This window comes from Scyliorhinus canicula, chromosome 5 (assembly GCF_902713615.1).
Source record: "Scyliorhinus canicula chromosome 5, sScyCan1.1, whole genome shotgun sequence".
Lineage (NCBI taxonomy): Eukaryota > Metazoa > Chordata > Chondrichthyes > Carcharhiniformes > Scyliorhinidae > Scyliorhinus > Scyliorhinus canicula.
The window spans coordinates 167,978,318-167,991,773 of NC_052150.1; the positions used below are offsets into that span (position 1 = coordinate 167,978,318).

At 46.3% G+C, this 13,456-nt stretch overlaps 1 protein-coding gene across 1 annotated transcript in view; it reads right to left on the reverse strand.

Annotated features, from left to right (window-relative positions):
* Nucleotides 1-13,456, reverse strand: part of cubn (cubilin (intrinsic factor-cobalamin receptor)) — a 450,080-nt gene that overhangs the window by 106,826 nt on the left and 329,798 nt on the right. The window contains exons 49-50 of the mRNA XM_038796451.1: nt 5,765-5,921; nt 4,440-4,589 (exon numbers count right to left, since the gene is read on the reverse strand). Coding sequence (XP_038652379.1) covers nt 4,440-4,589; nt 5,765-5,921 — 307 coding nt within the window. The remainder of the gene's footprint in view (nt 1-4,439; nt 4,590-5,764; nt 5,922-13,456) is intronic.

The following is a 13,456-nucleotide window of genomic DNA, read 5'->3' on the forward strand; positions in this document are numbered from 1 at the left end:
CACCACAGCAGCAGAAGTGCTGGTTCAATCTTCCGGGAGATGCCCAATTAAGAATTTGGAATTGGCAACCAATTGCGGATGGTGGGCTGCTGAGTAGATGCCCATGCCTGAAAGAACCACTAGAAATCTAATGGTTTCTGTGAGGGCGTCACTGAGATGGGGGCAGCAGGGTAGCATGGTGGTTAGCATAAATGCTTCACAGCTCCAGGGTCCCAGGTTCGATTCCCGGCTGGGTCACTGTCTGTGTGGAGTCTGCACGTCCTCCCCCTGTGTGCGTGGGTTTCCTCCGGGTGCTCCGGTTTCCTCCCACAGTCCAAAGATGTGCGGGTTAGGTGGATTGGCCATGCTAAATTGCCCGTAGTGTCCTAATAAAAGTAAGGTTAAGGGGGGGTTGTTGGGTTACGGGTATAGGGTGGATACGTGGGTTTGAGTAGGGTGATCATGGCTCGGCACAACATTGAGGGCCGAAGGGCCTGTTCTGTGCTGTACTGTTCTATGTTCTATGTATGGCACAAAAAAGGGAACAGAACAAAATTGAGGTGACATAAGGCTAAAAAGCTGATTGTTTTCACCCTTGGGACTGCAGTCTAAAGGAGCAAGTCAGGAAATGGCAAACATCTGCCTTTGGAAGACACCATGCTTTAAGATTTTCCCATTTAACATTCAGATTGCATGGAACATTCATGCCTCTTCGATCTCCTGTTGCATGCTTGCCTTGTGTAAATTGAAGAGTTGCAGGCACTGGGTAAATCCTGTGCGACCCTGGTAAAATTAGGTTTTCCTGATAAAATGGCTGATAATTGAATCATTAACTATTTGAATCTGTTTTCTGACACTGCCAGGCGGAATGTTGGCAGAGCACATAGGCCAACCCCAGTGAAAAACAAGATGAGGCGGGGCCACATGGCCACACCTCTTTGACGGCATTTCTAAAAACTTTGCCGCAGCACCTCACTTCTAAACCAATGTCCAAGGGTCTCAGGAGTACAACCCCCCTCCCCCCACCACCACCACCACCACCTAAGGATATCAAAGGGTTCGGATGGGAAACTAAAATTGAGGTAGAAGAGCATCCATGATTTTAGCAAATGGTGGAACAGGTTCAGAGGGGGCCATATTGTCTGTTCCCATTCATAGCTTTTATGTTCTTATTTTCCACATGAATGAAGGCCTTTGCTATACTTTCTTGGAACATCGCAAAAGCAGTTCCAGGATAATGTGACTGCTGAAGTGGTGAGAGATTTTGGTCAACAAGCCAGACATCAAGCCAAGAATAGACTCCGAGTTGAACTCGCTGCTGGTTTGGCGATAGACTTCTGGAATTCTGATTATGATGCATAATAATGCACTTGAAGTCTTGTATGGGGATGAGGCCAAGTACTCGACTTTACTTACTGCTCTGCAAGTATTTGAACAATGAAATGACTGTCCTTTCTGTGTTGCTGCAATACAATATAGAATTTTACGGCCATTGCTCCATTGAATAGCCAACAATGCAATCTATTTTGCAATGTTTCAGATGGGCTCTTTATGTTTCTGAGTTTGAATCCTAGAGAACGAAATCTGAGTCCGTATGTGAATCTGGCCGCCTCTCAGTTAGGTTCTTTATCTTCTTTGCTGTGACATCAATGTGCATACAAACTAAGCTTTCAGAAGTCTCTTTATAATTTTATCGTCTGATGAGCCATCTTCATTGGGGTGAATGATGAGGTCATTTTTCCTACACTGTGGATTCCAACCAGCCCCATCTACAGCCTGTTCATTAATCCCCACAAGCTGCCCAGTCCCTTAGAGGACAAGCCTCTTAGTGTTCGGCTGACGGGCAGGAATGAGTGCTCCAGATTGGCCTCTCGGCTCTGGGTCAGAAAAATGTATATCCAAGGTGAGTAGGATCTGATACCCAGGAGGTGGGAGGGGAGAGCCAGAGTTGCAGTAATAGTGGCACAGGTTGCATTTGAGGAAGGCAGAGGTGCATGCCAGCTCTCCGTAGTACCACAACGAAGCACACCTCTGACCTCTTCGGCAGAACTGTCAATTTATCCTTTGGAGAGAGTGCGTTGCATATGCTACTCTCAGTTTTGTTGTAAAATGGCCAGTACCTACCACACAAACCTTCAATTTACACATTAGGTGGTTGCCCAAGCAATCTGCCAATCAGACAGGGCCAGGATTGTGGTGACTGCAGGGTGGGAAACCATCCCCCATAATCTTCAGGATTCCACTGAAACATATCTGCTGGTGTAAATCCATGTGGAGTTTGCATATTCTCCCTGTGTCTGTGTGGGTCTCACCCCCACAACCCAAACTCCTGGAATAATACTGGCTGTTTTTGGTAGAACAGAGGATGGAATATAATGATTTGATATTGTTGTTTTAAATTATGAAGGGATGGGGCCAGGGCGACATAGTGGCGCAGTGCTTAACACTGCTGCCTCACGGTACCGGGGACCTGAGTTCTAACCCAGCCCCGGGTCATTGTCCATGTGGAGCTTGCACATTCTCCCTGTGTCTGTGAGGGTCTCACCCCCACAACCCAAAGTTGTGCAGGGTATGTGGATTGGCTACGCTAAATTGCCCTCTAATTGAGAAAAAAAAATTTAAAAGAAGGGATGGGAAAGAGTTGCTATGAGGGCAGAAATAAACACCCAACATAAAGTATGAAATACGACAGAGACAGAAAGAGGAAAGAGGCACAAACCTAGCAACACCAGCATGGCACAGACCGGCAGGACCAGAAAACACACTGGGCGCAATTCTCCGCACTCACGACGGTGCAGAGAATAGCGGGGTTCGTAAATTTTTATGGCCACGCTAGTCCGACACTCTCCCGCTATTCTCCCCCCCCCACGCCCGACTCCCGATATGAATCGCTGCCGCCGTTTTTTTACGGCGAGCAGCGATTCTCAGCTGGCCGATGGGCTGAGTTCCAAGCCCTTTACGGCCGTTTTTACGAACGGCAAACACACCTGGTCTGGCCGTTCGTAAAAACGGCCGTAAAGTCCCGATCTTGCCAACCATGGCACCGATTGGCACGGCAGTACCACGGCCGTGCCAAGGGTGTCATGGGCCCGCGATCGGTGGGCACCGATCGCGGGCAGCGGGTCCGATTCCCACGCACTCTTTGTCCTTCCACTGCCCCGCTGTATCACTTCGCGGGGCGGCTGAGGGGCATCCCGGCCCGCAAATGCGCGATGATGTCATCCGCGCATGCGCGGGTTGGAGTCTTCCAATCCGCGCATGCGTGGCTGACGTCATGTGACGCGTCAGCCGGCGCAAACTCTGGCAAGCGAGTTTAACAAATTTTGTTAAGCCCGCGATGCCGGAGTTCACGGCCGCGGCATACTAGCCCTGACCGGGGACCAGAATCGGTTCCCGGTCGGGGAGGGGTAGGCTGGCGGCAAACCCGCCCGGATTTGACGCCAGCCTTACGATTTCTCCCTGTCTGGGAGAATCGCGCCCAAGTCTCAATTTATCATGAGCAATGCCACGTAATACTTTAATCCTATGTGCTTCCTATGTTATAGCTAATTACACTTATTTCTATCTCACTTTGTTGAAACACCTCTAATATATTAAAATGCATCACCTTCAGCTCACCACCAGCAATGCTTCAGGGAACTTGCTAATGTTGCAAATAGAGATTACTTTACATAAAATTACAAAACTTGATCAAATGTGAATCTTGGCCCATAGCCAAGGATGACAGCACTAGGCTATCAGCTTGGGAAACACAGGGGTGGCTAAAAGTGATATCTTCCCAGATGCAGATTTTGTCTGATTGCACAGTTGAAATCCTTTGCAATAAACGTTTGCCTTTCATAGTCCCCAAGTTGCAATCACCATTAAAATGCTCAAACCCCTGAGGCAGTTTTGTGGAACGATTGAGAAATTATCTTTTTTTAAATAAATTTAGAGCAATTCATTTTTCCAATTAAGGGACAATTTAGTATGGCCAATCCACCTATCCTGCACATCTTTGGGTTGTGGGGGCAAAACCCACGCAGACACAGGAAGAATGTGCAAACTCCACGCGGACAGTGACCCAGGGCCGGGATCGAATCTGGGACCTTGGCGCCATGAAGCAGTAGTGCTAACCAGTGTGCCACTGTGCTGCCCTACAATTGAGAAATTATCTTACCCCTTCGGTGACACTAAAGGGGTGTACCCAGGCACCACTGTAAGCGAATGTCACTGTAAGCAAATGTCACAGAGCGGTTGCAATGAACTTAGTGGATGTGGGAGTGTGGCTCAAAACAGACAAGCGTGACATAGCATGGCAGAAGATCTGGCGGGAATAACTACAAGCAGCAACAGCCTGTAACTGATGCCAATTAGTGTGCAACAGGAAAATTTCTTTGTCAGATGGTGATTGCTCTCTCATTAATTACACTTTCAATTTCTGTCCCAAGGGTGTAAGGATAATTATCACCAAATCATACCTTCGACATCAAATGTCTCAAATTGTAAGATTACGAACAGCTGACTAGAAGTATCGATGAGGTATTCACAGTTCAAGTTAGAGTCATAATTGTAAGGATAGTTGGGTGACATAATACGACCTGTAGATGCAGTGATATTCGCTCCACATCCTGAAAAAATGTTTTGAAAGCACATGTTGTCATATAATCCAGTTTCATGTAATGATTCAGTACCTCTATGTTGAGATAACATTAGGTTTATACAGTGTAATTGTTTAAAGAGAAATATGCCCTATTATTTTCAGTTGAATCTTTGCATGGGTATGAATTGCTTGTTTTCATGATACCTATGGGTGACACATCACCCTGCAGATGACAAGCAGTTGGACAAGACAAGCCTCCAGCAATGGTGCTCTGAGCAAGCTGACATGCTCAAACAGCCTGATGGCACTCTTTCTCCAATATTCCCTCCTCTGTGCAGAAGTGCATGACTATTACTCACTCTTGCCCTCACCACAGACTAACTAATATTGAGAAGTCGGAGTCTACCAACACTTTGAGACTTCAGTTTCAAGGATATATTGTGCAAAGGGTTAACTCAAACATTACTCCAACAATAGCTACTGAGCATGTGCTTAAGACGCTATATGTTATGATAATGATGTCACACAGAAGAGGATGAGGAGAATTTGAGAGATGAGCAGTATCTCTGTCCTAGTGCTATGTAATCCTGTTTATAGTTGAGTATGCAAATATAAACTTTGCAAAAGGATCTTTGCCTCCTGCCAGATCTCTTGCTGCGCGCAAGACACCCACCAGATTCTAAGATGACCCTACAATAACAAGAGATTGGAAAAACTGGGTCTGTTTCCTGTAGAAAAGAGAAGGTTGAGAGGAGATTTGGTAGAAATGCTCAAAAGCATGAGAGGACTGGACAAAGTAGATGATGGAAAAGTCAAGAATTGGGGGATACCGTTTTAAGGTGATTGGCAAAGTAGAAACTGCAACATGGAGAAAATCTTTTTAATGCTGTGAGCAGATCTGGAATGCTCAACTCTAGAGTATAGTGGAGGTGGATTCAATCATTCAAAGGGGAATTGGGTAATTATCTACAGAAGAAGGCAGAGGAGTGAGCCGAGCTGAGTAGCTCATACAGGAGATATTTCAGTTAATATGTCAGATTTTCTAAGATCTTGATTCTAGCTGAAAAGAAGAATTAATAATGCTCAAAATACGTGGTTTGCTGAGAAATGTTCTGGAAGTAACTGAAAATTAATTTCAATGCTAAAATCTATACAAAATACGTTAGTTATAAATATTTTAAGGTTTTAAAAATAAAGACGTACGGTTGGTGAAAGATGCTGAGAATCCACTTCCAACACTGCCTGTAGACTGGAACTTGACTGTCACAACATTAGCTGGTGCAATGACAGGCCCAGGAGAAATGTTTCCACAAAGAGTAGCCAACAACGTTTCATCAGTTTGAACAGTTCCTCCCCAGATCTGTAGAAGATAAAGGGAGATAATTATGTAAATTTGAATAATGTTTTACTTGTTTTACCGAAGCCCTGCCATGTAGAATCAAAAGTCTTTGAATACTGGGGTACTTGGGCAAGAGTTTTTTGTATTCATTCACAGGATGCGGCCATCGCTGGCAGGGTCAACATTTATTGTCCATCTCTAATTGCCTTCAAGAAGGCGATGATGACCTGCTGTCTTGAACCACTTAAGTCCACTTGATATAGTACACCCACAGTGCTGTTAGAGAAGGAGTAGCAGGAATTTGATCCAACAACAGATGGTGAGTGGCTCGAAGTGGAACTTCCATGTGGTGGTTTTCCCACATGTCTGCTGCCCCTGTCCTTCTAGATGATGGTGGTGGTGAGTTTGGCAGGTACTGCCTAAGGTGCCTCGTTGAGTTTCTGCAGTGCATCTTGTAGGTGGTACACTGTACACACCGCTGCCATTGTGCATGGTGGTGGAGGGATTTAATCTCTGTGGATAAGTGCCCCTTCGCCGGTAACGCACCCATGCCCCCGGTTGGGTGGCCACAATGGGAAACCCCATTGGCCGGCTGCGGGAACATAGAATCCCGCTGCCAGCAAGGGAGTGCCGCGCCAGAAAACAAGGCTGGCGGAGAGGGAATCTCGCCTCGAAGTTTAGCTAAACCTTAAAACGCACATACCACCTCTGATCACTTCCTTTCCACACAGTACTTAACCAACAACAATAATAACTTGTATTTACATTGTACCTTTCAACATCCCAAGGTGTTTACAATAATGAGTAATTGTGTCCATCCTCATAATTATCAATTTAATCCTTTCATAGATATTTATTCACCTCTTTTTATTAAAGGGGTTATTTTTTTCCAATTTGGTCTCACTGCAGATATTTTTTGTGCGCAATGAAAGGAACCTGTTTATGTCAGCAGGCCTGCGCTCCCTGTAAACCTGTTCACATCATAATCTAGAATAGCCTGGCACGAAAACCACTGAACTTGTTATTGTGACCGAATCATAAGCAGGAATCACAGTATGTCTCACAACACTTTAGGATATGGAAGTCAGCCATGCAAAACAATTATTGTAACATGTGAAACAATCAAATATGTTTATTCACAGCTACAGTAATTCACACTGGTAAGCAGTAAAAAGTGAAGTATTAAAACATCAACCTGGAAAACGTTCATAAAGTATTAAACATAAAACTTCCTTCCAGAGCTTGAAATTAAAATTTAGTCCTCAACAAATCGAACAGATATATTCTTGCCATGAACTACCTAGTTTTAGCAATGCAGTGGGATTCTGTTCCCATGGCCAGGCATAACTGAAGTGCTGATCCATGAAATGTGCTTGTTTTTTTCTATTTTCATGAAACACTGTAAAAACAGACCTGGCTTTGTAGATCAGGCTATATGACAGCGTAAATCTACTTGGAAAATGTTCAATCTTCACAATTTCAAACAAATTGGTGTGACAGTGCCAGTCTCTGTTGCTTCATTTAACACTGCCTGTATTTTTGACATTGCATTTACACCAGGTAAAAAAGCACCACTAACTCAAATTAACCCACAAGAGCGGCCTCCTTGATTGGATTACAGTGATTAATTGCAATTCGGTTGGTTTAGTTCAGTTGGCTGGACAGCTGGTTTGTGATGCAGAGCGAGGCACAGACTCAATTCTTGTACTGGCTGAGGTTATTCCTGAAGGCCCTGCCTCCTCAATCTTGCCCCTTGCCTGAGGTGTGCTGATCCTCAGGTTAAACCATCACCAGTCAGCTATCCCCCTCAAAGGGGAAAGCAGCTTCTGGTCATCTGGGACTACGGTGACTTTACTTACGAATATTTGCATATTAAGGATACTTTGAGCTTTCAAGGAACAACCTATTTTCGAAGTAACCACTGCTAAAAGGGAGCCTCATTGACAAATGACAGGAAATTGTGGTCACACTGACTATGACAGACAAAAGCAGATGAACGTTCACAGTCTGTGCGTTTTGAGATTTCTAGCACAAGGGATCATTAATTTTACCAGCCAACATGCCGATTTTTCAATGCATATATTGGGGGGTGATTTTGAGCCCACTGTAACCATCAGTGAGGAACACAGCGCAAGCTCAAAATCCGTAAAGAATCGGGAAATGCGATTCTCTCTGGTGTGATTGGGATTTGCGATTTTCTACCCGCCCCTCTCCGGTGGAGGGGTGCTAATCACTCTGCAGGGACAGGGAACCTAATTTCAACACATTAACATGTCATTTGTGAGCCCTCACTCTCGACCTTTTCCCATTTCTGAATACTCAAAGGGCACCGGCGTGACATCACACTGATGCCATTTACAGCAGGTTTACATAAACAAGGGGGATATCAGGGGTGAGCGTTCAGGCAGCCATAAATCACCAGGGTGTTCATTGCTCAGGATGCACCAGAGAGGACGCTGGGAGGACAGAGGGGTTCAACTCGGGCTGGGACTGGGGTTTATCTTGTAATCTCAGGATTAGTGTTGCTAGCAGGCCTTATCTTCCCTTTATTTCTGGGCACCTCTTGTTTTAAGGGGGTTTGGAGGCTGGCATGCAGGCATCAATTCCTGTGCCCTCCTTACTGGGCATATGCTCAAATCGCAGCTGAGGCAGTGCCCATTCTTATTTGAGCTGGAAAGTGGGTGAGCGGTTAATAGAGAGACTCAGGGCAGCACGGTGGCCTAGTGGTTAGCACAACTGCCTCACGGCGCTGAGGTCCCAGGTTCGATCCCGGCTCTGGGTCACTGTCCGTGTGGAGTTTGCACATTCTCCCCGTGTCTGCGTGGGTTTCACCCCCACAACCTAAAAATGTGCAGAGTAGTTGGATTGGCCACACTAAATTGCCCCTTAATTGGAAAAAATAATTGGGTAATCTAAATTTATTAAAAATAAATACAGAGACTCAGCACTGGGGGCGACTGTGAGCTTCCTGGGCGGGGTTCCATGAGTGGCCTGGCTGCAAGGGCAAAGTGGGGATGCATGAATGGGTTGCAACCCTGCTCATGCATGATTGGGTTGCATTATGCCTCATGAGAAATGAAGACCTTTTCCTTTGGGAGAGCATAGCTGCTATGTGAGTAGAATCCCACTCTCAGCCAACACTGTGAGGACAAAGGGGTTAAGCTGTATGGAATTTCAAAACCACTTGTCAGGGAAGTTTGACTGTCAAGAATTAGTGTGTTGGGCTGTGAACTGGAAGAATAAGGGTGCCCTCTAGGTATGTGCTTGTCATGCTAATTGCAGGCTTCACTCTAATCAGCTGTGCCTCGTCTGCCACAAGATTCAGTAATTTTTCCCAATTTTCTACCTCACCCATCATTGACTACTCGGCTGTGCCAATGGAACCTGCAGACCTACACATCAGTTCTACGGATTGGAGCCAAGCTCTTAACCCTTTGGAAGTATTATCCCCAAGCATTGAACTCTACATACAAGCGTTAGCATTATACAGATTACACTGATGTATACCCCAATGTGTTTACCTTCATGATAAAGTCTATCATCACTCATCCCATTCAAGGTCATGAGAGGGGACATCTTTGAGGCTCCCATTATGGATGTAGCTGCTGGTCCCATGCATTCACTCAAATGCCCTGACACCTAGAGCAAGGTTTGGGTCTGGTTGGGGAATGGTCAGGGAAAGGGTGTCACTGAGACTCTTGATGTTCCAGGCACCTCACCATGATGAAGTTGAGAGGGACAACAGTGGAGATGTGGTTATGTGAAAGGGGAGAGTGTGAGGCTTAGTCAGGTAAGGTGAGCCAGGGCTTTGCCCACTTATCTGTTATGCCCTAAGGTGAGGGCTTGATAGCTTTCACCCACATAGCCCTGAGGCCTCCATGGCATCATACGCCACCATTCATGATCCGCAAGGGAAACCGCATTCTCAAAGTCAAACTCGTTTGTGATCACACAATGCGCATCATGCAGCTGTGCCTGGGGATCGTCCACAACAATTAGTTCTTGGGGTTCTCTCAGATCCCAGACGTATTTGAGGGAGAGAAGCAACTGGAGGGATGGATCCTTGGGCACAGGTGGTACCCACACAGCACGTGGCCTATTACGCCTGTAATGAGGCTATTAACAAATGGGGAGAATCTCTACAATGAGTCTCATGCTTCAACATGCGTGCTGGTGAAGCAGGTGACTGGACTGCTCAAGATGTAGCTCGGTGCCTGGACCGGTTGAGGGGGGGTGCCCTGAATTCAGCGATCAGAGGTCATCATGCATAATTGTGGTCTGCTACGCTCTGGGCAACGCTGCAGAGGAGAAACCAGCTGGTCCAGGAGGAGATGGAAGAACACCACATCTCCTCTGATGAGGAGGTCAAGGAGGGCAGCAAGGAAAAACCCGTGGAGGAGAAGGAAGGACCATGGGCCATGGCCTGGGCCCGCATGGGCCGACAAGCTAGAGACATTCTCATAGTCTTTCGAATTGGGGCGAGCAGGCCTAGGGAGTGAGAAGCCTCTCCCGCCGTGGGGTGTGACATCTCATCAGAGGAAGGTTCATGTCATGGTGTACGATACCATGGGCAGGGCGCAAAAGCCATCGGCTGGACTCTGCGGGAGAATGATGATGACTTGCATTGAAGAGAGTGAAGGTCCTCTCGTCCTCAGTTATATGTCTGAGGCTTGCCTCACAGGGAGCTATATGTGTCCTGCTAATGAGTGGGCTTATCATGAGGTTCAGAGATGTAGGATGGGCTGTCATCTGCAGCTCCCTTCGAGGTCAGGAGCCCCAGTGTGTTCCTCCAACTAACCTCCGGGGGTTGGCCTAAGCGGTGATGTTGGGGGAGGGGGGGGGGGAGAGAGTGGAGTGGGGTACTGCCAGCAGCAGCACGTCTTCAATGATCATCAGTGTGGGAGGTGGGAGAAACATTGCGCTGCCATTCTCATGCGTCACACGGATGAAGTGCAGAGTGGGAGTGGGCGTTTGGTGAGGATGGCACCATGAAATGACAGGGAGGAGGATCAGCTGGTGGATACAAGTGCTATATTACCATGGTGATTTATCTTAACTCATGCCTAGGTTCACCCATGCCCACTAGATGCTAACTGTTTCTTACTTTTCCATCCCTCCCACTGCGTCTAAGTGTATCCCCAGCATCCAGAGCTGTACATCAATGCTTAGGCTTCTCATTGCAGCCCCTCTGGATGGGGAGGCGGTGGCGTGGTGGTATTATCTCTAGACTAGTAATCCAGTGACCCAGGATAATGCTCTGGGGTCCAGGGATCGAATCCCACCATGGCAGATGGTGAAATTTGAATTCAATTAAAACAACCTGGGACTTAAATTATATTTGTGAAAATGAATCCATTGTCATTCACTAATGTCCTTCAGGGAAGGAAATCTGCTGTCCAGGCACAACTCCAGGCACAAAAATGCAGTTGAATCTTAACTGTCCCCCTCTGAAATAGCCTAGCAAGCCACTAGGTTCAAGGAGAATTAGGGAAATTAGGGGTGGGGAACAAAACCTGGCCCAGCCAACGGTGCCCATATCCTAAGAACGAATAAAGAAAAAGAGCTGAGGTTGAGGCAGTCTGCTGCCTTCCAAGTCCTGTTATCTGAGAATATCTGGCAGGCGTCCCCTGGGGGTCTGGACATTGGGTGTCCTGGCCTAATTTTTCAGGCAGCACGGGTGTTGCAGTGTTACCCTCCTCAATGTCCAGAGCTGGAGGTGTGTTGCTCAGAGGGAAGTGGGTGTCAGATGGGCTGGACAACCCGAGGGTCCTCTGGGTGAGGGCCCTGGGCTGCGTGCTCCTGCCAATTCTCTTCCCTTCAGGTACTCCTTCATGGGATAGAGGGGACGCTGGACTGAGATTCAGAAGCCTCACTGTCCTCTGACGCAGACACTCATGGATGGGTAGTACAGTGGGTGGCATGGTGGCACAGTGGTCAGCACTGTTGCCTCAGAGCCCATGGGACCCAGGTTCAATTCCAACCTTGGGTGGTTGTGTGGAACTTGCACTTTCCCCCAGTGTCTGTGTGGGTTCTTCTGGTGCTCCGGTTCCCTCCCAAAGTTCAAATGTGTGCAGGTAAGGAGTGGGCCTAGATAGGGTGCTCTTTCAGAGAGTCAGAGCAGACTCAATGGGTCGAATGACCTCCTTCTGCTATAACATTAAGATTTTAAAAAGGCTTAAAGAAGGCAGATGACATATGTTCTAAATTTTCTTTGGTTTCTGATTGTTTACTTGTTTTGATGTGTTTTTATGCTGCTAAATTTGCTAAAAATAATTTGAAGGAAATTTGAACATATTAATATGATTGGTGCAAAATGGCTATAAATCAAATAAACAAACTGCACACCTGTGGGCCTATTTCCTTTTTACTGGTCATAGTTAATAATAATAATCTTTATTAGTGTCACAAATAGGCTTACATTAACACTGCAATGAAGTTACTGTGAAAATCCCCTAGTCGCCACACTCTGGAGCCTGTTTAGGTACACTGGGGGAGAATTCAGAACGTCCAATTCACCTAACAAGCAAGTCTTTCGGGACTTGTGGGAGGAAACCGGAGCACCCAGAGGAAACCCACGCAGACACGAGGAGAACGTGCAGACTCCGCACAGGCAGTGACCCAAACCGGTAACCGAACCCGGGTCCCTGCTGCCGTGAAGCAACAGTGCTAACCACTGTGCTACCATGCCACCCACTCTGTGCAATGCCCTCAGGAAACATGTACTACACTCTTAAATAATGCCTAGTTGGATATTGTCATGCTTCGTCCACTTAATCAGAACATTCTGTGTTTGAACTTAACAATTTCAGCGCTTTGAGATTGAGAGTATCCAGCAATCCAACATTTTATTTCACGATTTTTATTTCATAACTGCATTCACATCCAGATAGTGCATTAATCACCTCAACTTTAAAGGCACAAGTGTTAGAACTACAGAACTAACTCCAGGCTTCAATTTTGAAATACTAAATGAACATTCATAGTGCTGACAATAGAAGTTCCTTTATTAATCCAGTCCTCCTGCAAGTGCTTTTCTCGTCCCACCATGCCAGGAATTAGCCTGGTAAACCTTCCCTGCACCCCCTCCACAGCAAGAACATCCTTCCTCAGGCAAGGACACCAAATCTGCACACAATACTCCAGGTGTGGCCTCACCAATGCCCTATACAATTGCAGTAAAATATTTCAATTCCTGTACTCAAATCCTCTCCCTTTGAAGGCCAACAAACCTTATTTACTGTCTGCTGTACTTGCGAGCTTACTTTCAGCGACTGATGCACAAGGACACCAAGGTCTCACTGAATATCCACCTCTCTCAATTTACACCCATTAAAATAATAGCCTGCCTTTCTATTTTTGCAAACAAAGTGGATAACCTCACATTTATCCACATTTTACTGCATCTGCCATGCATGTGCCCATTCACTCAGCCCGTCCAAATCCCGCTGAATCATCTCTGCATCCTCCTCACAGCTAGATGTTTCTCAACTTGACCCAGACAAATTCTACATAATCTGTACTAATATCTTTCCTCAATATTGTACCAATACCTTCTT